General features: G+C 43.0%; 3 protein-coding genes across 6 annotated transcripts in view; 1 reads left to right on the top strand and 2 right to left on the bottom strand.

Moving 5' to 3' along the window:
- Positions 1-25,085, top strand: part of PRMT7 (protein arginine methyltransferase 7) — a 39,093-nt gene extending 14,008 nt beyond the window's left edge. Inside the window, exons 4-17 of the mRNA XM_085883010.1 lie at positions 5,257-5,365; positions 7,056-7,168; positions 8,835-9,049; positions 11,030-11,210; positions 11,422-11,549; positions 11,699-11,831; positions 12,670-12,753; positions 16,993-17,040; positions 17,703-17,792; positions 19,127-19,288; positions 19,687-19,761; positions 20,740-20,900; positions 21,455-21,551; positions 24,306-25,085. Coding sequence (XP_085739136.1) covers positions 5,257-5,365; positions 7,056-7,168; positions 8,835-9,049; positions 11,030-11,210; positions 11,422-11,549; positions 11,699-11,831; positions 12,670-12,753; positions 16,993-17,040; positions 17,703-17,792; positions 19,127-19,288; positions 19,687-19,761; positions 20,740-20,900; positions 21,455-21,551; positions 24,306-24,470 — 1,761 coding nt within the window. The 3' untranslated portion in view covers positions 24,471-25,085. The remainder of the gene's footprint in view (positions 1-5,256; positions 5,366-7,055; positions 7,169-8,834; positions 9,050-11,029; positions 11,211-11,421; positions 11,550-11,698; positions 11,832-12,669; positions 12,754-16,992; positions 17,041-17,702; positions 17,793-19,126; positions 19,289-19,686; positions 19,762-20,739; positions 20,901-21,454; positions 21,552-24,305) is intronic.
- Positions 7,163-24,377, bottom strand: LOC147027011 (uncharacterized). 4 transcript variants are annotated; one of them, XM_085883011.1, is made up of 6 exons: positions 24,239-24,377; positions 20,075-20,184; positions 14,777-15,786; positions 14,485-14,680; positions 14,302-14,392; positions 12,747-14,207 (listed from the first exon to the last, which is right to left on the bottom strand). In XM_085883011.1, the coding sequence occupies exons 3-6, from the start codon at positions 15,071-15,073 to the stop codon at positions 13,718-13,720; spliced, it is 1,074 nt and encodes a 357-aa protein (XP_085739137.1). In that variant the 5' UTR covers positions 15,074-15,786; positions 20,075-20,184; positions 24,239-24,377; the 3' UTR covers positions 12,747-13,717. The 4 variants fall into 4 exon arrangements, with proteins under 4 accessions (XP_085739140.1, XP_085739137.1, XP_085739138.1 ...); XM_085883012.1 differs by lacking the exon at positions 20,075-20,184 and having other exon boundaries at positions 24,239-24,372; XM_085883014.1 differs by lacking the exons at positions 12,747-14,207; positions 20,075-20,184; positions 24,239-24,377 and adding an exon at positions 7,163-8,246 and having other exon boundaries at positions 14,777-17,707.
- The window catches only part of IQCC (IQ motif containing C), a 26,474-nt gene continuing 23,552 nt past the window's right edge, over positions 22,984-25,905 (bottom strand). The window contains exon 6 of the mRNA XM_085883018.1: positions 22,984-24,440. The gene's annotated coding sequence lies outside the window, so the exon portion shown is untranslated. The remainder of the gene's footprint in view (positions 24,441-25,905) is intronic.

Below are 25,905 nucleotides of genomic sequence, written 5' to 3'. Positions count from 1 at the left end.
ATCGCCATTCATAACTGGTGCCAAACTGTGTCTGTGGACATTGTTCTGCAGTTGGGTTACCGTTTTTTTCGGAGGTTGGTGACGGGATTTATACTCCGGCCACCGTAAAACACTTGATTCCGCAAAATACAAAAAACGCAAAGAAAACCGAAAACCCATTCCATGGGAGTACCTCCTGTGCTGCTGACCTCCGCAGGGCAGCTCACCGGATTACGGGCTTGGGGCAAAGCCTTCGGGACCCCCATTCCTTGATGATAGGAGGAAAAGCACAGGGTGAACATCCAGGGTCAGATTGCGGTGGTGTGTGTCGTCCACCAGACAGTGGTCTCCTTGGGTTAACACCTGAGGAGGTCCCTTCAGGTGGGTGTCTGGAATGTTCAATCCCGAAGAGAGGATGATCACCTGTCTCTGTTACCATCTGAGCTCATGTGTTTGAACATCGGTATTGCAGTACTCTGTGAGGTTTGGAGACCAGACAGTGGCGAGATCGTGGCGGTGGTTATACCTACTGTTGGCCTGGTCGCTCTGATAGTTACCATGCCCAAGGAGTTGCTGTAGCTGTGTCCAATAAGCTGACTCCAATGATTATAATTGAGGTAACAACGGTCAATGAGAGTATTATGAGACGAAGGATTCGTCACTCCTTGGGGGTCATTTCCTTGGTCTCTGTTTATGCTCCGACTGAGGCGAGTGACCTCACCGTGAAGGACGCATTCTATGCCACGCTCGAGTCTATGGTTGATCAGTGCCTCAGGCAAGATACACTTCTAGTCTTAGGGGATTTCAATGCATCGACTGGAACTGAAAGGGATCGTTATGAGATGTGTGCTGGGCCCCACGGGTCTGGAACTGTGGACCTGAATAGCACTAAGTTCCTTGATTTTGCAAGAAGTCATGGACTTGGGGTGGCTGGTTCATGGTTTCAGCACCCACAATCTCATCGCTGAACTTGGTATTCCAACGCTGGCGGTGTGGCAAAGGAGATTAACCTTGTGCTTGTCGATGGTCAGTGAAGGATGATCCAGAACTGCAGGGTCTGCCGGAGTGCTCAGTTCCTCAATACCGACTACAGGCTTGTTGTCGCATCTCTGAAGTTGCAACTTAAATCTGGGAGAATGGTACCATCCCAGCCGAGGCTGGATGTTGGCAAGCTCAAGGATGAGAGGACAGCTGGGGAGTTTGCGAACAAGCTGAGTGGAGATTTGGGGGGTCTGGGTGCTTTGGGAAATCCTGAAGAGTTGTGGAGTACCTTCAAGACCACCATCCTTGATGTTGGGGATGACCACCATCCCCCCCCCCCCCCATGGACTGGATTCTGGGGAGGATGTCAGATCAAGCTGCACTGCATCGTTTGCGAAATCAAGGTCAGAGATCTTGATTTCGCAGATGATTCAGTCATCTTTGCGGACACTCTGGGTATCCTTTTGGGGGCCCTCATGGTGCTGTATGAGGAGTTGGAGCCACTGGGATTACAGGTTTCAGGGTCAAAACTAAGTTCCAGGCTTTCAATGACATATTGGATACTGCTATCTTGTCTGTACCTATTTGTGGCGAGGATGTTGAGGTCACGGAGAGATTCACTTACCTTGGCAGTGATATTCATGTCTCTGCTGGCTGTGAGCCAGAGGTCAATCGACGTCTGGGTCGGGCCTGGGGAGTCATTGATTCACTGGATCATGGGGTGTGGCGCTGCCGGTACCTGTGCGGGAGGACGAAAGTCCGAGTCTTCAGGTCCTTGGTACTTCCAGTCTTGCTCTCCAGATGTGAGACTTGGACTCTGAACAGTTATCTGAGATGGAGACTTTATTCCTTTGGTACCAGCTCTCTTCGGAGAATTCTTGGCTGGTCGGACTTGGATAGGGTTGCACTTGCCCATTGTTACCTCTGCCACCGAAGGTGAAGGAGGTTATGTTTTCACCGCTCTCTGTCTGTTTGTTTGGCTGTCTGCCTCTGTGTACAGGATATCTCAAAAATTTGTGGACAGATTTGGACACATTGGGTGTGTGACAAGGAATACTATATTCAATTATGGTGAAGATCCAAATCCGGATCCGGATCTGAAAATTTAAGTGATTCTTCACGATTGAGAGATCGGGCTAAACCGATATATTGTTGCGAATTTGGAAGCTTACTGCACACAACAGCCAGGTCCTATAGATCAGTTATGTCGGTAAGTATGTGTTTCTAGTTCGGGTCCCGTCCTAGGTTTAATGGGTGATTAATTGTACGTGCGCCGAGTTAATTTGATAGTTAGGATTTAAATTACCAACAACCACAACAATGACCCCTGTCATCACTGCTTCCTTCCACCATCATCCACCGGCAGCATTGCACGTGTGCATGTCAGCACGTACGTGGGCGGAGTCCAGTGTGCTAGGTGGGGTTTCTCTGGACGTCGGTGTGCTGGCTTCGCCCCAAATATGGGCACAAGCGTTGCGCTCTCCTTCGCCCCAAATATGGGCACAAGCGTTGCGCTCTGCTTCGCCCCAAATATGGGCACAAGCGTTGCGCTCTGCTTCGCCCCAAATATGGGCACAAGCGTTGCGCTCTGCTTCGCCCCAAATATGGGCACAAGCGTTGCGCTCTGCTTCGCCCCAAATATGGGCACAAGCGTTGCGCTCTGCTTCGCCCCAAATATGGGCACAAGCGTTGCGCTCTGCTTCGCCCCAAATATGGGCACAAGCGTTGCGCTCTGCTTCGCCCCAAATATGGGCACAAGCGTTGCGCTCTGCTTCGCCCCAAATATGGGCACAAGCGTTGCGCTCTGCTTCGCCCCAAATATGGGCACAAGCGTTGCGCTCTGCTTCGCCCCAAATATGGGCACAAGCGTTGCGCTCTGCTTCGCCCCAAATATGGGCACAAGCGTTGCGCTCTGCTTCGCCCCAAATATGGGCACAAGCGTTGCGCTCTGCTTCGCCCCAAATATGGGCACAAGCGTTGCGCTCTGCTTCGCCCCAAATATGGGCACAAGCGTTGCGCTCTGCTTCGCCCCAAATATGGGCACAAGCGTTGCGCTCTGCTTCGCCCCAAATATGGGCACAAGCGTTGCGCTCTGCTTCGCCCCAAATATGGGCACAAGCGTTGCGCTCTGCTTCGCCCCAAATATGGGCACAAGCGTTGCGCTCTGCTTCGCCCCAAATATGGGCACAAGCGTTGCGCTCTGCTTCGCCCCAAATATGGGCACAAGCGTTGCGCTCTGCTTCGCCCCAAATATGGGCACAAGCGTTGCGCTCTGCTTCGCCCCAAATATGGGCACAAGCGTTGCGCTCTGCTTCGCCCCAAATATGGGCACAAGCGTTTCGTTCTGGCTTGGCTCCAAATATGGGCATAGAGCGTTCTCTCTGCCCAATGAGGGAGTGCAAGCGGGGGATAAGGGAAGTGCGTGTGGGCCAAACGAGAGTAGAGAGTTGAGAGTTGTCTTCTGGTCTTCGGAGGAGAGTTTTCTTCTGGTCTTTGGAGGGGAGTTGTCTTCTGGTCTTCGGAAGTCTGGTGGTCTCCTGAAGCCAGTCGTTGCCTTCCTGGGTCCCGCCAACAGAGCGCCTTCTCTGGTGGCCTGTGTGCCTGCGATCCTGTCCCGTGAGGATCGCCTGCCTGGGCTTGGAGCGGCATTGTGTGGCGGGTTCAAGTCCTGCCACACCGGATCGTCGAAGACCGCACGAGGCGGAGAGGTCCGAGAATAGGCTCTGACCTCCAGCTCGCCTTTCCTCGAGCTGGAGGCCTCCAATAAAGACCTGACGGGTCTGTTTCTTTGTGTGTGTGTGTGTGTGTGTGTGTGTGTGTGTGTGTGTGTGTGTGTGTGTGTGTGTGTGTGTGTGTGTGTGTGTGTGTGTGTGTGTGTGTGTGTGTGTGTGTGTGTGTGTGTGTGTGTGTGTGTGTGTGTGTGTGTGTGTGTGTGTGTGTGTGTGTGTGTGTGTGTGTGTGTGTGCGCGCGCGCGCCAGTCTATTAAGTAAATCTGCTTTAAGTGCTTGTACATAAATTGCTATTCCTTCAGTATTCGGTTAACTCTGCCTTCTTGCGTGCTCCCCTGCCCCCATAATAAATAAATATCCCTTTTGTTCAATGTTCCAGCTCGTTTCTGTGTTTCTTTCATTGGCTTGGCACGGTGTGTACTGAGAAATATCAAGGCCATTGGGGCCGGTAAATTGTTCATTTGGTCCGACGGGCCTTGATAATCTCCGCTCGGGTTACACACGGTCCGGGCTCGGTAACGGCTCGTTCCGCTCGAGGTCCGTCGAGGGTATGAATTCCCCGGTAGCTTTGTCCGCGTGGGTAATTAGGTATATTGAAGTTTGGCAATTGACCCTACCCCATGCGGTCGAATTATTGGCGATTCATGGTTCAGTAAGGGACGCGTGCCTTTCGGACTTGTCCAAAAGGCACGACCTCAATTCCGGTGTGTTCGGTGGAGCCGACTCTACTGCTCCCTCTAGCGGTCGTGCTCGCCACCGATACCCGGCCCCGTAACAATATCGCACGATATCTCAAAAAGTTGTGGATGGATTCAGACGAAACTTGGTGGAGAGGTTGAGTGTGTGACCACGTCAAATTGATTCGATTTTGTTGAAGATCCAAATCTGGATCTGGATACGAGAATTATTTCATTTTTAAAGTGATTCTTCACCATTGAGAGATCAAGGCAGATCTGACCTTCCCATCAGTGTCACGAAGCATGAAAGCTTGGTTAGAATATTCCCATCTACGAATCTTTGGGCCTCACATGGGCCCACATCGTTTCGAGATTTTACAGTACGGACTGCAATGTATCATTCTTCTGGATGAGTTGATCAGAAAGTTCTCCAACTCTGTCGTTGTTCAGAGGCACTCCCCTTTCTCGCAAATACGTTCCAAGTATTTTTGGCTTCTTCAAAAGCTTGGTGAGCTGTTTTTTTCACTACAACACTTATCTGGCACAATATGATACACGTCCATGCCACCCTGACGGACTTCGTTACTCGGGGTTTTTGGCACACACGTGCTGTCATTTTAAAAGCCAAGATTACATCATTTTGTAATCTGGGGTGGATTGTGTCATTTTGAAAGTCGCGTATAAAGGCATATGTTTAGTTTTCTTCACTTGTGTAATCTTCCTGCTTTAAGATGATTTTGCTTGGTGAGGATGAAATAGTTGGCCCACTGTCCATGTTTAGAGAAATAAACTTTAACAATGAAGTAAATGAGGGTCACACAGATTTGAGGGTCACACACAGGTCACAGTTTCATCTTCTCACTTAGTTTATTTATTTATTTATTTGCAGGTGTTTAAACCAATGGCTGAAGCTGCAATGAAGATTGTGGATAAAAATGGTATGATGGATAAAATAAAGGTGATCAACAAACATTCTACTTCAGTTAAAGTGGGTCCAGGTGAGTTGTACATTGTAGTTTGTTGTGTGCATGTGCTGTTAATACAAGTTGTGCTTTTTTTTTTTTAAACCATGCAGCTTAATGAAACATTTTCTTATGAAATCATTTCGAGAAGCTTCCATGAGGTTGTATTGTTCAAATTACTTTGAGCCTTAACAGGTATTTCCAGGTTGGGAACCTTTACCTGTCGAAGTATATATTTCATCGTGATTGGTGAGCATTCTCACTTTGACGGATGATGCTTCATTGCAAAGTGAATGCTTGGACTTTGTTATATAATACGAGTATAACTGTGCAAGCTTGACCTCTCACTATGAACAAACCTGTGGATTATGATTCTGTCTTGAAAAAATGAAGCTTCAAAGCTATCTCACAACCAAGTTGACTTGATAAGAAACGTGTGCGATGGTAAAACCTCATAGCTTCATCCAAAGTTGCGTGATAATTAGATGGAAAATGTGGCCAGCGTTTTGAAAAATCCATTTTCTGCAGGCACAGGCTGCAGAGTTTCACGTAATAGGAATAAACGGCCTCGGCCAAATTATTTATTGTTATAAGTTTGGACTATATGAACGAACGGAATAAGTGGAGGAATTGTAAATCAATGGAGACACCGTAAGCAGAAAGACATAAATAATGTAAATTAAATTTAGTAATTTAAGGGCAAATCAATGAGATGGGAAAACCTGACAGACGGACACTATCCTGTATAGATTTTTAATAATGTTTGAATGTGTAAAGTTTTATTGAATTGGGAATATTTGTCTTACTGTAATTAAAATTTTTATTCACTCTTATCTCTGACGGTGTCACAAATTCTTGGAGTGACTTTTAGGTGGTGCTTATTGAATTTAGTGTCATATTGTTACTTGTACGCCTATGATTCAATCATGGAACAATTTATTATTATTATTATTATTATTATTATTATTATTCGCATATATGGCCGTATTGTTTGTTAAGGTGAGATGTTCATTGTAAATGTTGAGTAGAGTAAAAAGTTGGCAAGTTATAATGTTGTTGTTTAGACTTTAAGCTGTGTGGAAGGATCGCCAGACTTGAGGAGGTTTCTGATAATTTCCGGATATACAGTCGAACCATCTTGTATTCTAGTAATTGGCAGTAGTTTGTCGAGGGAGGCCCTTTCATGAATGCTCTTGCTTTGTGTATATAAATGGAAAAGCAGAGAGGAAGAAGGGGGAGAATGCTATTCCTGTCGCCAGTTGCTTTGCTGTGTCCAGTGTCATGCTGGTGTGTTCATGTATCACTTGTGCTTTAACTTTTAGATAAACACAAGTTTGGACTAAGCCTACCTGAACGTTAGGCATCATTCAATGATTGAAGAAAGTGTTTCGTGATGGACATCTTGTACTTTTGAAACTATGACAGGTAGCATGTGCATGTGATTTATTATCCCTGCAGTGTCCATGTCCATCTTGTTTACCCCGTGTACCCTGCCCCATCTCTCTCCCTTCCACATATCTCCGAACGTCTCTGCTCCCTGCTGTTTTGTGCTTCCCTCTCCCGCCCGTCTTGTCTCCTGCTCCCTTTGTTATATGTTCTGTGTGTTGGCTCTTACACGAGCCTCAACAATGTATACAAAAAACCCCCTTCAGACAATCCCATGTTTTCCAAAATTGCTTTAAAACAAAAACGTTTTTGTTATCTTTTTGCATTATTTCTCTTTCAGGTGCAGATATGGAAGAGAAAGCTAATGTTCTAATTACAGAACTTTTTGATTCGGAGCTGATTGGCGAGGGTGCTTTGCCAAGTTATGAGCATGCTCATAAATTTCTCATGGAGGTGCGATTGAGTGTTTCAAAAATTTCAATGAAAGTGTGTGTGTGTGTGTGTGTGTGTGTGTGTGTGTGTGTGTGTGTGTGTGTGTGTGTGTGTGTGTGTGTGTGTGTGTGTGTGTGTGTGTGTGTGTGTGTGTGTGTGTGTGTGTGTGTGTGTGTGTGTGTGTGTGTGTGTATATACATACATATACATATACATATACATATATATGACGGAGCTTTTCCTTGATAAATTACAAATGGTCAACCTCCCCATTATGGGTGGCTTCCCAAACATATATTCATGTAAATAGATTGCACTCCATGTTGTGAACTCCATGCTGCACGCAGCACTCCATGTTGCGAACTTTGCGCGACATGCACGCACACTTCGTGTCAATTTCGTTTGTCATGCATGTTGTTTATTGTTATTTGGTTGGTCAACGGCTTTACAAGCACTATTCTTTTGACCAATGAAGTAAAAAAAACAAAAAACGTTTTTACAGCCATTTTTCCCTGCTGTGCAGGGGTTTGGCTTTTTCTTGAGGCAATGTTTTTTTATGGCCGGATGCCCTTCCTGACGCCAACCCTGGTCACCTCTTACGACAACAGGGATATGGTACACCTATTCTAACCGGGGCATACACCGGGACCAGTACACTGGCACTCATTTCGCCGACCTCGGAAGGATGACAGGCTGCGTCAACCCCCTGGTGTTAATTCAGCAGCCAACGGGGCTTGAACTCAGGACCCTGGGATCCCAAGCCACCATCCTAACCACTAAGCCAACACCAGGCTTTTTGACCAATGAAGTGAGACGTGAAAATAATATCGACATGTTCTGTCATTAATTAATTGTTCCGGAGTTTTTTGATAATTTCCAAAAAAAAGTGCAACTTTTGACAAAAAGAACACGTATATTTGACATTCTTAATCTGTTAATCCTTTTGATGCGAGATTTACATAATTCCTCGGAGGTAGTGAGCAAGACTCAAAAGTAACTTTTTTGAGCGTATGTCCCACGGCCTGCAAAAAGTTCAAGATCTGTCCCACAGTCTACGGCTGATGGAGTATTGGCAGATTGCACAGCACTTCCCCATCTTCTGTTGATTGTCATGTCACACACAAAAAGAGAAAACACACACGCACATGGAGATAGCAGTCATCAACAGCAACTTGCACGCTCATGTGTACGCACACACATACACATCTCGTTTTGTTTCATTTCCGTTCCTACTATATATATATATATATATATATATATATATATATATATATATATATATATATATATATATATATATATATATATATATATATATATATATATATATATATATATATATATATATATATATATATATATATATATATATATATATATATATATATATATATATATATATATCTCTCACTCACACACATTATATGCACGCACACACAATTGTGGATACTTTGAGACTAGGGAGGGCCCCGTTCCATCTTCTGAAACCCACATATGGAGATAACTGATGAGACACACATGTGTTTGTGTGCATGCAAGTTGCCATTGTTGGCTGCTATTTCCACACTTGGGTGGGTTTCAGGCGATAGAATGGAGACCTACCAGGTCTCAAATTATCCACCTCTGTGTACATTCACGTTTCTAATTTGTTTTTCTTTTATTTTCCTCCTGTCCAACATCTGATCAGGCAAACTGTGAGGCTGTGCCCCATCGAGCGATAGTGTATGCTCAGCTGGTTGAGTCCCTATCTTTGTGGAAACTCCAGCAGCTACTTCCCACCACGCTCCTACCTCCAGCAGACATGTCTACGTGCAGTGGTGCAGCATCCATGCTCGATATACAGCTCGGTCGGATTTCTATGGATGATTTTGTGCAACTCTCTCCTATCACTCCTATGTTTCGGTAATGAACCTCTAATTGTCGTCCTTCATCCGTCTATATATTACGTATGCAGAAATATTGGCATTTTTAACGACCTCCCATAAATATCCCTTTCCTTTTCTTCCTCCTGTTTCTCCTACTTTCCTCCACCTCAACTCCTTCCTGAACATCTCCAAACCCTCTTGTCTGCTTCCTTCACCCCCCCCCCACAATGCCCACTGCTTTCTTCTTTTTCTTCATTGGACCCATGTTTTTCAATTGTCATTTGATGCATGGTATTCTGTTAAGGACAGTACTAAAACAAAGAATAAAATAGAAGACTTTGACCATCTCTCCTCCCCCACCCTCACAACCCCAACCAACCTCTGTCTTCCTCGCATGCTTCTTCCTTCGCCTCCTCTCAATCCTATCCAACCTCTTTTCCCTTTTCTCTCCCACTCTCCGGCACTATCTTATCTTACTTCATCTTTCTCTCATGTCCCTTTCTCGTTTTCTCAATTTCCATTTCTCTCAATTGAACATTCCCTCCCCCCGCCCCCATTATGTACATGTGTATACATAATTTAAGCAATTTTAGTATTTCATCAAACTTTTATGATGTATAGTTGAGGCCTAGGTCACATTTGCCACGGCGGCCGTGGGGTCTCCAAAATCTACGGCCCCTAGCAATTATACGGCGGCCGCAGTATTTCCACGGTCACACAATGTCGCAGTCACATATGTTTTTATTTTTCGGGGAGCCGCACGGCGTATTTAGGCCTAAGTCACATTTGCCATGGCGGCCGTGGGGTCTCCAAAATCTACGGCCATTAGCAATTATACGGCGGCCGCAGTATTTCCACGGTCACACAATGTAGCAGTCACATGTGTTTTTATTTTTCGGGGAGCCGCACGGCGTATTTATAAATTGTAGAGACCGAAAACGTGGGGTTGCCGTACGGTCTTTGATTTGATGTCGCACGGTGACTTTAGGGCGTTCCTGCGGCGGCCATAGAATTTTCAAGGCAGACGCAAGTTGCCCGCAAGGCGACCGCAGAGGGCCCTAAGGCGAACGTGCGGCCAGACGGACGGTAACGAATGGGTTAATTTTTTTTTAACAGTTTTTTTTTTTCGGCTTGTCGAATTGCTACAGCGAACGTAGAAATGAAAAAAGTTATAACTCCGCGTTATAATTCCACGGCGACCTTACGGCCTGTAAAATATAGCCAAACGGCGTAGGGCCACCCTGAGGCCACCTCAGAAACTCTGCGGCCGCCGCACGTTTCTGTCAATTCAGAGGGCGTACGGCCGCCGTATCCTCGCCGTAGAGCAAATGTGACTTAGGCCTTAGGTCTTAGAAATTGTGGAGACTGAAAATGTGGGGTTGCCATACGGTCTTTGATTTGATGTCACACGATGACCTGAAGGGGGCCCTGCGGCGGCCATAGAATTTTCAAGGCAGATGCAAGGTAGCCCCTAGGTGCCCGCAAGGCGACCGCAGGGGGCCCTAAGGCGAACGTGCGGCCAGACCGACGGTAATGAATGGGTTAATTTTTTTTTCTTTTTTTTACCATTTCCTTTGTTTCGGCTTGTCGAATTGCTACGGCGAACGTAGAAATGAAAAAAGTTAACTCCGCGTTATAATTCCACGGTGACCTTACGGCCTGTAAAATATAGCCAAATGGCGTAGGGCCACCCTGAGGCCACCGCAGAAACTCTGCGGCCGCCGCACGTTTCTGTCAATTCAGAGGTCGTATGGCCGCCGTATAGCAAATGTGACTTAGGATTTACTCTGTTTACAAAAAGGATTGAAAAGTTGATATGATGCTTCAACCACAAGTTAAATATTCATCAGGGATAATTTATCTGTTTTAAATTGCTGACAAAAAAGTTTTTTTCTGCATTCTCCTGAAAAAAATTTTTTTTGTCCCATTGCTGAAGTGGATGTTGCTAACTTAACTGCACATTCCATTTTCTAGCTGCTTTGCTGGCATCATGAATTCTGCTCCATGTATCACACAGCTTTGAATTCAGCAAACCAGAGAGTAGTTCCCCAGCCTCCTGCACACGAGTGGTGCCTTGTTTGCACTCTGGCCTCACTCATTGCGTGTTTTCTTGGTGGGACCTTCAAATGGATCCCGAAGGGCAGATAGTCTGCTCCACAGCACCATGGTGGGCCTGCAAAAAACCTGAAGATGCCAAGGTGAACATTAGCCCCAGAGAGAGAACCTACCTCTCTCTAATTGTAACTCTAACTTGCAGACTTGGTCACATCTGTTGTTTCTTCCTTGTGGCCGAAATGTTTGCTGACTCTCCTGTTCCCTATTTTTCAACTTCAGCCAAAATTTTGCTGAAAATTACCCAAATCCTGTTGCTTCCCCCCTACCCCCCCCCCACACTTGTTGCACATGTAGTGGCGAGACCATTGGATGCAATGTCTGTATTTCCTGCCTGAAGCGGTGTCCATCTTGGTGGGTGATGAACTGGAGCTCACAGCCTCTCATGACTCGTACGCTGTGTGGTATCACATGAACAATGGCAGGTGTGTGGGCACCTGTATTATTTTTGAGACGCTAGTTCTTTTTGGATTATCTTTGGAAATGATTATTATAAATATAAATACTCCCCGTTCACAGATTTGTGTCACTGTACATTCCTCATAACCTCTCCCTTGTGACGACCGTGTTTCAGCAATGCGGCCATTGTGCCAACTAGCCATCGACCTGTCTGCTCCTGTTTAGCCCACCTACTTTGGAACCGAGCACGTCTTCGTGAGCTGAACGATGTGGCAAGGACCAGCCTTTATGAGCAGGCTCTGAAAAAGGTTGGCTTTGCTGGGGTGGGAGGTAGAAGGTCGGTGGAGGGGTGGTGGAAGAACTGCCATGATAATATTTGGGTGGGATGACCTTTGCATTTACTCTCGGAGTAACCAATCTCAATAAATATTTACCTTTTTTATTGAAATTTTTTTATGAAGTACATGCAGAATTTGAGCATCAGGCTTTTTTAGTTGCTTGCTAAATCGAAGATTTTTCAAGTATATTGGTCAGTCGATTTTGTCAATCGCCAACAGGTCAGAATTCTAAACCGATCGTCGTGAAATTTCACCAAGTTGTCTCGAGGTAGTCTCAACTGAGAAGCCGATTGATTTTGAGGTCAAAGGTCATCTTGAGGTCGAATTTCTAAAATCGTCATTTTTTCATCCGATTGATTTGAAAGTTGAACAGGATTTGCAAATTACATCACTATATCAGGAAACCAACTATTTGAGGTCAAAAGGTCAAAAGTCAACTCAAGGTCAAACTTCGAAATCAATTTTCAACTGAAAAATCATTTTACATCCTATTAACTTGAAAATTAAACAGCAATTGCATAGTGCATCACTGAACTGGAAAAACAACTAGTTTTGAAGTCAAAAGGTCAACTCAAGGTCATACTTCTAAAATCATCACTTTCAATCTGAAAAATAATCAATTTTCATCCCATTGACCTGTGCTTTGATTAAGATTGTCAATTTTAATCTTAATGAAGTGCATAATTTGATGTATCCATGGCAACCTTTGGATAGGGTGGGGTGGGGTGGATTTTGCAAGTATTGTGCTCTGCACGACATCTTTTTCTTGTTTTAATTTTTATTAATTCTCATTTTTTTTCACCTTGAGGTTATAAGACGAGGTGATGTGTGCCTAAGTGTTGGAGATGGTAGTTTACTTCCTGTCATGGCTGCAGTCAAGACTTTCTCCAAGGTTAGATTCCATTTTTCAGACCGACGTGAATATACACTTTTATGAATTACATTAATATTGCTGAAGTGTCCATAAAAAGCTGCAGCATTCCCATGTCTTAGCCAAAGCTTTACAGTTGATCAATAGCTCGATTAACTTTGTAGTCTCGTAGGAAGATAGGGGTCCCATGCACCCCCATGATACATTTTTTTAACCTGCATTTTTACAATCCCTGAGGTGTGTGGGAACAGAATTTCCTTTGTTCCCATTCCAAAAAATGTCCCATGTGGGTCGTTTCGCCGTTTTTTTTGCCCGCCATCTTGGATTTCTTGGGACGCAAAAGTAAGGGGTAGGGGTAATATAAAGGACCTTTTCGCATAGAAAGAAATTAGATGCAGGTACAAATTAGGTATCATTGGAAAGGGTATGACCTGCACTATCACACAAACCCGTCAATTATTCAATTAGGGCATCGATGATGTCATCAGGGGTCAAAAGGTCACGTTACAGGGCCACTAAGTCAAATTTTACACCCATCCTCTTTGTCATCCACCCTGCACCTAAGTGAATAAATCTTTTGGATTCTACTTTGCTTGAAGGAAAGTGTACATGTATAGGCAGTTATTAAAACTAAAACAAATTATTTAACTTCAGTACAACATCACTAACCCTTTCCGCAAAAATACCGAAAATATTGAAAAAAATGAATTTTTGTAACAAGTTTCCTGTGAAATTGCAGTTTGACACATTTGTTTTCTCTGCCTTTTTGTTATGGTAAAAGGCTTTACATGTTCCAATGAGTCCTGAAATACAGTCTATGTATCATTCTCTTGGTATTTTCACATCCACTTCTTACTAATTGATATGGGAATATGCATTATATAGAGATCGTGTGTTAACGAGTTACTATAATACGCAGGCCCACAACTAATTAATGTTGAAACATTATTTCGACTGCCAAAAGTCTCAATGTTCATATTTTAATCTAGTCTTTGTTATCACTGAGAAGTTCTTCATAGTCACTATCTTGGCTGGACTGTTCTTCCTCGATGTCATCATCACACTGTTCCATCTCTTCCGTTGTCTTCTCAACTAAGTCTATCAAGGTAGGGGGAAGTACTGGGCTGCAATACCACACTGGCTCCAAAACACCCTCATCATTTCTTTCCCAACCTTGTTCAGGATCATATGGCTTTGGAGACCAGAAGATTGGAATATCTGCTCGCTTGTAGATAGCAAGGCGATGGTTCACTCGACCAATGTGTGGGATAAGGTTGCCTCGGCAAGGTGGCAACCGGGAGAGGTCAATCTTAGATTTGGTTGTCAGTTGCTCATCTTCCCCAACCATCTTCCTCAACATGATTCCACGTACAGTGTCAATAGATTTCTGTCTGGAGTAGCCGTACATCAGACATGTGAATGCCTCAATATCATCAATCGTTCCTGGCTTTACAGACCATTCATCCCCAAGTTTTCTGAAAGGAGATGAGTACAATTATATGAATTGCCACACAAAAGTTAAAATAAACTGTGATAGTCAGGGGATTTCATAGATAATAAAACAAATACCTGAAAGCTTCATGATAAATTGGATGACGTTGTAACTTCTTGAGGGGTCCGATCTTGCCCTTTCCCTTGAAGGAACTTGTTACGTCTTCCTCTGTGAACACGTACAGGCCCAGGACCATCTTACAGTTGTCGCACCCATGGATTCTGCCATTTGACTTATGTTGACAATCTGACGATGTTTACCAGTTCCGATGTCAAGAAAGATTATAAGACCTGTTGTGTTAGCATAAAACAGGAGGATGACAAATATATCAGTGTCTGGTGTCCTGACTACAGCTGACTTGTAACACAGTTTGGCTGCATACTTCAGGTACAGCACAATCCTTGTGTCCGTTTCCTCCTGATTTGCCGTCAACTCATGAATTTCTTGTGCTGTAACCTGAAATGATATAATGTGGAATTAATCATACATACTGATTTTAAGCAGTAGGGAAAGGGTTTACAATAAATTGACATATGGAATTAAATTACTTACCTCACCATCAGATGATTGTAACTGGTATGCCTTGCCATCCACTACCACCAGTGCTGTTCCACATTGCTCCATGCGAGATGCTGCTGCATTGCTGCTCCACACCTTGAGTAGTAGTTCGCAGAGCTGTGTTTTATTGTGTTCATTTGCCAGGAATAGCTTGAAGTCGCTTGGTTTTCTTGTTGCTGGCCCTTGTGTCAGATAACGCTGAGAAGATCCTCGGCGTAACCTCTCCTGAGCCTTGATCGAATCAGCATGGTAAGAATCAGTTGAGAAGAAAAAATCTTTCTTGGCCACCATCTGATCCAACACTTGCAGACATATTTTTCCAAATGTAGGTGATATGTTTATCAGGGCATGAAAAAGTGCATTGCCATTTTGGATGTAAACGATTGTCTCCTATTTCTAGGGCTTGGGATTAAATATGAGTCCAAGCTGCTTCCTTTCCCTTGAAAGATGCAAACTGGACACAACGTTCAGTCCTTCTGGAAACTTTCGTCTCAAGCATTTAACAGAAAATACATTCTGGTAGAAAAATGTTCTTGGAAGAGGTTGATGGTTTACGAGGGGATCGAATTGTTGAGGGTTCATCGTCTGGTACAACACATTTCAAATGATCATGATGTTTGGTAAAGGCTTGATAGCATCCCCGGTGATAGCCTGTCATTTCTAGGTCCACACCATCAAGATTGTCTGGAATTAACCTACACACAGCTTACATACGAGCGGGTGAATCATGAGACTGAAGGAGCCGTTTCTCACGAAGATTATGTAACATCTCAAGCTTTTCCTGGGGAGGACCCCTTATATTGTGTAGTGGTATAAATTCACCATGCTGTATGCCACTCACATGTAAAATACATACAGGAGGAGGCATCTGCAGTTCCTCTAAATTGCAACCATGATCAGTTCGGCATTTCTTTGCCTTTGACATGATGAAGCCACCACCACCAGTTAACTACAACTAAGCGTGCACTACCACCATTGGAGCACTAATCCATAATAGGTGTTACCTGAAAAAAAAGACAATAATAAACTACAGCTACAAGCAGGTATGCATGCCAGCAGATATTCAATACAACCACTAAAACATTTAATCAAAAATCACAGTTGTCTGCACGTCCTGTAACAAAAAAGACAACACTGTCAGTTGACGAAATTTAACACCACCACTAAAGTGTCAAGGTAGTTACAATGGCCTCACCTGTAACAAAAAAGAATGTTAATAACCATAGCCATAAACTACAAATAAACAGTGAAATTAATCATTCGTATGCGAAGGACACACTCACACAGTAAACTCGATACAGAACCGCATTTTCTCAATATTTTCAGTATTTTTGTGGAAAGGGTTAATGACGTTGTACTGAAGTTAAATAATTTGTTTTAGTTTTAAAAACTGCCTATACATATACACTTTCCTTCAAGCCAAGTAGAATCCAAAAGATTCATCCACTTAGGTGCAGGGTGGATGACAAAGAGGATGGGCATGAAATTTGACTTAGTGGCCCTTTAACGTAACCTTTTGACTCCTGATGACGTCATCGATGCCATAATTGAATAATTGACGGGTTTGTGTGATAGTGCAGGTCATACCCTTTCCAATGATACCTAATTTGTACCTGCATCTAATTTCTTTCTATGCGAAAAGGTCCTTTACATTACCCCTACCCCTTACTTTTGCATCCCAAGAAATCCAAGATGGCAAACAAAAAGCGGCGAAACGACCCACATGGGACATTTTTTGGAATGGGAACAAAGGAAATTCTGTTCCCACACACCTCGGGGATTGTAAAAATGCATCATGGGGGTGCAATTGACCCCTATCTTCCTCCTCAACTTTTGTCATGTTCACAGTGAAGCTAAATATATGGGAAAGGCAAGTGGGAAATAGACCTGGAGAGCTCAATTAATCTGAAGAAAAATTATGAAAAACTTTTGTACCCGCCCTCCCCCCCCCCCACCAGATAATTAACGTGGATAAATGAGATGAGTGTTGTTTGTATAAGATTCAGTCTGAATGGATTTGTTTGTTTTTTACTCCATAATCGATTTTGAAAATCCCATCGAACACAATCACATTCCTCATCAATGATGGATAGTTCTAACCCAATCAATTACTCCTCACACTCCGATTAAGTTTAAATGCAACGAGTTGGTGTTTCCAAATGATATCTAACAGTTTCCTTTCCTGAACCCCTTACCTGTATGATTTCTAGGTATTTTCTGTGGAAATGTCATGCCTGTCTCAAAAGGTGATTAAAAAGGTGAGTCCTCCACTCCCAACCCACCTCGCATTCCCTTTGTTTTTGATTAATCAGAAACAATATTGCTCTAATTGAAAACAGGCTCGCTAAAGAACCAGACTTCTAATCATGTGTTATAAACTTGGGTTTTCAAATACGAAACAGATGTAATAACTTGGTTATGATTTTGTATTATTATCGCGACACACACGGGTCAATAATAACACTCATTTCACTTTCTTATTGAGCAATCATAGTAATCGGAAAACTTTATTCTGATAAGCAATTTCCTCCAAGTTGAAGTTATAATTTACTTGTAAATGTTGCAAACACTGTTCAAGCAGTTTTTTGTTCCATACTAGATTTTGAAATCCCATTGAGCATGATCATTTGTGCCCATGACCTGGGTATCCTGAGCATGTATGTAAAATTTGGTGGAAATTGGCCCAGCCATTTTCAATTCTAGAATATACATGCATACATACAATTGCCTTATTTTAGTATGATGATTCCACTTCTTCCAAAACATTCCTTATCCCTCTTCCTCCCTTTCTATCAGCAGTGAAACAGGGTTTAGCATATGCTTGTGGTTTTGGGTTATGAATGACCACTTTGGATTCATGTATTCTAGTTCGATTTGAATATACAGGAATAAACTTTTGCTCACAACTTCGACATTCTAGGTCCTGCAAGCAAACAATCTGACGGATTCTGTGGAGATAATAAACAAACGACCTGAAGATGTGTCTTCAGACGATCTGCAAGGGAAGAAGGTAACAATTTTGAGAATAGTTGATAGTTTCTCACTGAACTCGATTGCTTTTGTTGGAGGAACCTTCATTAAATTTCACAACCATCCTGAGACTGCAAGTGTGCATGTTTTGTATTTTTCATATCCTCGCCAGAAATACCAAATCCATATGACATTCTTCTCATAGACGATCATTATCAAAAGATTCTGAAAAGTTTGCACCAGTTCAGCCGAACTTGTAATGTATTTTGATGAAAGTTGAACCTTCCTTCAGTGTAAATGAGATTGTCTTCCAAATAGCAGGTACTGTTTCTCCTTCAATGAACGGTAAGCGGTGAAGGCTGAATATCGATTCAACTACATCATTCTATTTAACTTTAAAGTTGATTTGAGAAGGAGTGATCACGGAAGCAATACATTTGCTATTTTTATGACACACACACACACACACACACACACACACACACACACACACACACACACACACACACACACACACACACACACACACACACACACACACACACACACACACACACACACACACACACACACACACACACACACACACACACACACACACACACGAATTTTTCATTTGCAGAAAAATCTAGAGACATCAGTGGGCTTTTATTTGGACTGGCAGAGTACCCGCCCTATGGGCGATCTTGTTCCAAGCATGCAACACGTTCTTCTGACGCATATCTTTATTTTGGCGGTGTATAGGCAACTGACAACTCTGTTTACGCAAAAAAAAATGAATAACCCAGGTTTTGTGCATGAAGCAAAAACATACGTACTGCTTATAATTCAAAACACCTCACTGCACTGGAAAACATGGGGACAGGAATACTGTTCTGTAAATGGTAGAGATTTGTCATACCCATCCCCACCTGGAGGTGGTGCTATATGATACACATTTACATAGAGAATTTGTGTCCTACCCCCTCACCCTCCCCACTCAACCCAAGATCACCAGCAAAGATAAAAAAAAAACACCCCTATACATTCATTGGGGCCATGCTGATCCTCTGTAGCAAGTCGGGATGTAATTGGCACAGAACAATAGGAGGAGGAGCCCGACAAACACCCACAAACAAACACTGGTCCGTGAATTATAGTGAGGATTCGGGCATTAGTAGTAGATGAATAAATCAACACAATATATGGGATTTGAATCTCTGATCTCAGCATCATGCATTAAATACCCAGATGGAAATGCTAAACAGGTCATCCTTCTACATTTATACCAATAACATTTACATTTACATTAATGTTTTCTCATCATAGCGGGTGTAAATAATACAAGAGGTTGATTTATTTTATTATCCCCCCCTCCCCCACCTCGTCCTCTAGGTGTCTGTGCTCATTGCAGAGCCATTCTTCACCACAAGCCTGCTCCCTTGGCATAACTTGTACTTTTGGTATGCACGATCAGCACTAGATCCACTCTTGAGACAAGATGCCAAGATACTGCCGCATTTTGCCACTCTTCATCTCATGGCTGTGCAGTTTCAGGTGGTTTCCATCGGCTTTTTGCCATGAAATTTTGAAACATGGGTCATGGAGTAGCTCAACCATTACAGAGAAAGAAACCCGACAAATATATTTTACAACTGTTCAGATTAACATGCACAAGTATAAACAAAGTGCATGGGTCTGTTACTCTTTTTCAAGCAGATAGGATAGCCAGCGGTTCCTTTTTTAACTCGTGAGGGCACCTGTATGTTCCATGAAGACCAATTCAAACAGCCATCATATCTCTCTGTATTTTGGACAAAGAAATTTTATTTTATATATTCTAATTCCTTGAACAGTATGTGGTGGTGGTAGTAGTAGTGTTCGTGGTTGCGGTGGCAGTGGAAGTTTGCTTGCATTACATGGCTAATACTAGCTCGGTGTTCTTTGCCTGCCAGGACCTATGGAAGATCATTGCACCAGTTGGCGAGTGTGAGGGTTTTGATGTGTCTGTCATGGATGCGATGATACAGGCAAGCTTTGTTGCTCACATTTGGACAGAATACAAGTGCATGTCATCATGCACCATGATCTATAGTTTATCGAGTGTCTGTTATGCTGAGGCAGTTCCTTGGCTGGGGTTACAATCCTAGATGGGTCGCCACTCCGACACAGGAAGTCAGGGCAGGGACTTGCAATTTGTTCATGGTGCCAGCAATAGCTTGCCTACTCTCCACGAAGGACACCATGTGATCTTTAACATCCACCGACTAATGATGGAAAACGGGAGACGCCAAGTTTAACATCCATCCGAGGGATGGCGCACACATTGATGAATCGCTTTACCTGGGAAACACCAAGATGACTGTTTATAGCTGAGTCGAGATTCAAACCCAGGCGAGACAGCTCAGAGGCAAGTGTGCGTATCTCTAGGCCATCCTGCCACTCCGTGTATACTGTGATTAAAAAAAAATGAAACATAAGGGGGAAATGGTTAAAAAGTGCAAGGCATTGGAGAAGATTCAGTCGGTTGTTTACGGGATACAACTCCAAAATTAGCATTAACCTGTGTACTCTGCTTCGACTCTCAATTGAAACCTTTGAAAACACTAGCGGGCACTCCCACCCTAAGGACGGGGACGGGCTCACGGACCGTACCAAGCCTCAGAGTTTATCGGTGAGCCGGAGCACGTGCTGGAGTATGTGCATCGGGGTAAGGCTAAAGAACGTGCTTGTCTGCTGGCCTTGAGTGGCCACTTAAGGCCAGCATTGGGGTTGGAACCAGAGGTAGACCCAGGGACCTCTACATATGCCCAAGAACTGTTAAATGTCAATTTTGAAGTTTTGGTGATGTCCACGTTTGCTCCATTTTAGTAAAGATTACATATGCACAAAAGAAGGATGGGAGGAAGTGGGTGGGGGTTTGGTGGTTGCGCAATTGTTTGAGCTCAATCCACGTCACTCAGAGTGAATATTCTGAAGAATGAAATCGTTTTCCTTCTTTCCCACAGGGTTCAATGGCGTTCCGGGAGTTTGATGAGATAGAGGCGCATCCTTTGTGGGAATACCACTGCGTGGCGTTGTCCATGGAAACAACTGCCCTTACATTGGATTTCTCTTACCCCTTGCCTGACCAGCCAATTGAAAACAGCGGAACCCTTTCACTCGTTAGGTCAGAAGATTCCTGAGGCACTTCCACGATTAGTTTTCAATTCTGGCATTTCTCTCGCTGTTTCTGGTGAAAGGTGGAGTGGGGTGGGTGGTTGGGGGATCGGTCTTTCCTGGCAAGTTTTCATTGCAAAGAATTATTCCTTTCTGAAATCTATTGGAGGACAAATTATGTTCAAAGGAATTTCTTGATACGAATGTGTTTAATAACAGCAGTTCTGTTTATTAATACTGTAAGGAAATAAGAAACAATTATAAAACATCCATCTTGGATTGAGAAGAATCATTGAGTTGTAGAACAGATTTGTACTCCAACCAACTAGGGAAATGGTGAATTGCGAGTAGTTTTGGTTTTAGATCGTTTGGGTGATCCCATTCTGCACCAAATTATTGCTCACTATGTATGATCCAGATCTGAGAGGTGAACAACAAAAACATTGGGTGTTCACATTAAAGTTCCATGCTTATTTCACAGCTGATTTGAGTTTGTTTGTTTTTGTTTGTTTTCAGAACATCGACCAATTTAAGAAATATTTTCCTCTTTTTCTGTTTACTCAGACCAGGAATTTGCCATGGCATTGCTGTTTGGATGGATTTTCACCTTGTGGATGAGCTCACCTACAGTACAGGTCTGGATGGCCTTCCTTCTGCCACAGTAAGAACTTTTCATATTTGATCTGTTGGCAACATTGTCATTTTCCAAGAACACTGGCAGACCATTTGCGACCATCATAATCCCGATACCATGTTGGATTTGAACTGTGCTTTACCAACTGTGAAAATCAAATTACTGATCATTTTACTCAATGTAGTGCTTCAAATTTTCTTTTCCAATTTTTGAGTGTTTCCAAAGACAGCTTTTATACAGGGGTGGAAATTATTATTTTATTTCCATGAGCGAGGCTCATGCAAGAGAAAAGTGGAACAAATGCCAAGGCAATGAACGAAAAGGAAGGAGGGGAGAATGGAGGAAACTGAAACGTGCATGTCAAATGCTTGAGTTCGGAAAAGATAATCGGGGTAATAAAGATCGTGCGTCATAATTTGGGATGAGAAGAAATGGCGTTGTACTGCTTGCTTGAAGTCCTGGAGGGAAGAGTGAGACAAAGCAGCATCCGGAAGGTGGCTCCACAGACAGGAGAAGCAACAAATAAAAGTTGAGGTGCGCTGTCAGCCTGGATTTTGGAGATTTAACCAGGAGGGGATTATTGGAAGAACACACACATCCTGGAGTGGTTGAGGAGGGTCAGAGGACAGAGGGAGTGATGTCTGAGAATGAAGTGGAAATTAGAGAGGTGTGTTTTTGGAGTGTATAACACCAAATAAATTTGCTAACTCCTCAGCCTGCTAAGATTCTTTGAATGCAACTGACTGGTATGGTGCTTTGGTCATTGAAATGACTACGTCCTGGGTTACAAAAGGTTGCGCTGCTCTCAAACAAAAGACATTATCAAGGTGCAATTAATGCACTAGAAATTTGTGATGTTAAAAACATCCATCAATTTGAATGCGTTGTATGGAAATGCAAAAATGAAGTCTGCCTCGTACTCCAGCTTAGCTCCAATCTGTCAGCTGGAGACATAGCATGAACAAATAGAGACATAGTACAAATAATGTTTGTACTCCACCGATGTTTGCAATGGCCTCTATTGTAAGCTCATGTGAGACCTGGCATTGTCATGGTGAAGGAAGACTTCTGTCATGTCATTATCACTAATGCATGTCTACCCTGCGCACGAAGCGCAAAGCGGGGTTCGGCAATTGGTTCACTCTGTTTGTCTGTGTGTCTATAAACGTCAGTCTATGATTGAGGAACCACTTGATTTAAATTCAATGTTATATTTTTGAACATGAATCGGAACACAAACCTACAGTTTAGCATACTTTGGCTCTAAAGTTAGCAACATTGTACGGAATCTAGTCACGAGCAAGCTTGCGCACAGAGGAGTGAGGTAATTGTTTAGTCTCTCTGCCTGTCTGGCAGTCAAACAAAATTAGAAATCATTCCAAACAGAAACCTTACTGTTTTAAGGGACATCATAAAGGACACAAACAACAAATACAAAACTAATTTAATGTGTTAAGAAAGGTGGTGTAAAAGACGGTGCATCAATGGCGATAAACTCCCAAAAAATTTTTTGGGGGATATAGAAATGGGTTCCGTCCGTCCAGCTGTCACATTTCGTTTCCGGAGCTTAACTACAAATCCCCTCAAGATATATTTATGAAATTTGGTACACATATCAAGCAAGTGGTGAACTGGTGCCTTTTGATATTTTCTAATTGATAGGTCACATGGTTTGGCAGCCATGTTGGATTCAAGAAATATTAAATAATGTTTTCTCTGGAATCGCATAACCTAACGAAGCGAAAATTTGCAACGATCATCTTCCATCATGTCTGCGTACATAGTAAAAATGACATCACAAGTCATATGGTTTGGCGGCCATCTTGGATAGAAAAACACCTCATCCGATTAACACGAAACTTCACACAACACACGTATTCCATGGGAGGATTGGAGGCAGAATGTAAATTTATGTTGTCATAGGTCACATGGTTCGTCAGCCATCTTGGATTGAAAATTAATAAATTTTAAAAATCTTATTCTCCAGAACGGCTGGACAGATTGAGGCAAAATTTAACATACACTTTCCCCAAGACATCCTTTCAGAAGTTTGTTAATTTCTAATTGATAGGTCACATGGCTTGGTGGCCATATTGAATTTACCCTAAAACCTTCAAACATCTTCTCCAGAACGGCTGGTCAGATCAAGGGGAAACTTCACATACATATTGCACACGCTTAGGGAATATAAGTTTGTTAATCCTCATTTACTATGGCGGGGGATATCGAATACTTTGTCTTCAACGGATGCTAGTTTTATTTCAATTGACTTATACACTTGAACACTATAAAACACAAATCGCCTTCTTGGCACTTTCAAAACCCCCCAGTTTAGCAGTACTTGGACAAAATATTACGCCACCTTGACCAATCAAACAGACAAAATCACGGCTCATCGGAAATACAAACGTAAATAAATACAGAAACGCAAAGCAAGAGTTTAAAAGATCCCGCCCCCATGTCCTTTTTCTCAAGACTGCAGGGTGGTAAGGTGTTCGATGAACTTTCTAATGAGTTTATATTTGTATCCCTGAGCATGAAGATCCACAAGCATGACATTTTGATCCAGCTAACAGTCACCAAGATTTTTTCTTGCTGTTGGATACGGGTCTTGACCTTTTTCTTTGCTAGTGCCATCAAAATTATCATTAGTTTCTGATTTGAGATGATTAATGCAAAGCTCATTTATTGTGACATTGTGGCAGAAAAAATACCTTTGCTTTCAACCTTTTCACAGTAGGACGTCTATTTGTTTACATGTCAGTTCTCATGTTCACACAGGGCACCTGCAGCTGGAACAGGAACTGTAAACAGGGTGTGCGCTTCTTCCGTGATTTCTCACAGTCAGAAGTGCAGCCGTCGTCCGACCAAGTTGCATATTCCATCATTTTCTGTCCAAGGAGCGGCGAGGTCCAGCTGAAATGCAGCATTAACAAAAAAGATTGAGTGCTTATACATCACTTGTTTTTTTGGGGGGGGGGGGGGTAGGGCAGGGCATTTGATTTTCTATGTTTACAGCCCACATAAAGTTGTAAAGTAATTTTTTTTAAGGAACAATGAATTAAATTTTACAGGTTTAATTATTACCTCTGCCACCGAAGGTGGACGTGAAGGTTGTTTTCCTCTGTTTGTTTGTCTGTGACCACGATATCTCAAAAAGTTAAGGATGGATTCAAAAGGAATTGGGTGGACAGGTTGGGTGTGTGACAAGGATGAATTGATTCGATTTTGAAGATTTGGCTATGGACACTGGAATTTTTTTTTTTAATTTCTGAAGTAATCCTTCACCATTGAGAGACAAGGCCAGAGATGATATGTAGCATGATATTTCAAAACGTTGTGGACGTATTCGGCCAAAACATGGTGGATGAGTTGGGAAGGTGACAACAAGAAGCTGATTAGATTTTGGTTAAGGTCCGGCCACAGATCCGGCCGATCAGTGGGATACAAAATGTAAACTGTTCAGCGTGGCGGAGATATGTGCTTTAGCGAGTGCTGTTCTAGTTTGTAGAAGTTTTCCCCAAAAATATTTAATTTGGAATAAATGAAAACATCCTGGTATTCCACAAATTCAATCATTTGTGTGACGTGCAATTCCTGCATTGCACTGCTTGAAAGACATTCCAGTAAGTTTTTGTTATTCGCGTCGAGAGCAATCTCGAATGTATCATGTTCGTGTCATTGTCCATCTCTGACTGTAAACGTCCAATGACGATGAGATGTCGTACTCCTTATAAAGAGTGTTGGTGCTGCCACAGCAGTTTCTTGGCAAGGGTTATGCCGTGTCGTTTGCCATTGCTTCCCAACAGCTAGTCAAGGTGGTAATTTGTTCACGTTTCGGTGAAATCTCACTAACTCATCATGAAGGACACTGTGGGTGGGATCTCTAATGTCCACCAATTAATTTTGGCAGACTGGACACCCATTTTATATGGACAAAAGTTGGGTACATGGAAAAGCAAGGTTAGATTGACAGTGGAGTAGTAGGACAATAATTGGGCACAACCAGCAAGGGAATAAATGAATAGGAAAGAGTGAGAGAAGAGGAGGAAACGCTGAAATCGGCAAGTAAGAGGGTTGCTTCCGGATGGGTTAACCGGGATAATAAAGATCATGGGTCAAGATGAAAGATGACAAGGTGGTGGTGGACTGCTTTCTTGAAGTGCTGGGAGGAAGAATGAGACAAATAGCTTCTGGAAGGTGGTTCCATAGACGAGAGAAGCAAGCGATAAAAGATTTGTGGTATGTGGTAATCATGAAATTTTGGAAGCTAAACCAGAAAGGGATTGCTGGAAAAACACGAGCATCCTGGAATTGCTGCGTCGGGTCCCAGTGCTGAGACCACAGAGGGAAATGGTGGGAGGAGAGGTGGTAAGAAAGA

This window comes from Eptatretus burgeri, chromosome 5, assembly GCF_056783735.1.
Source record: "Eptatretus burgeri isolate ZD-2024b chromosome 5, Ebu_testis_v1, whole genome shotgun sequence".
NCBI classification, from domain to species: domain Eukaryota; kingdom Metazoa; phylum Chordata; class Myxini; order Myxiniformes; family Myxinidae; genus Eptatretus; species Eptatretus burgeri.
Note: the sequence above shows the minus strand (reverse complement) of the source record. Positions and strands in the feature narration are given on the sequence as shown.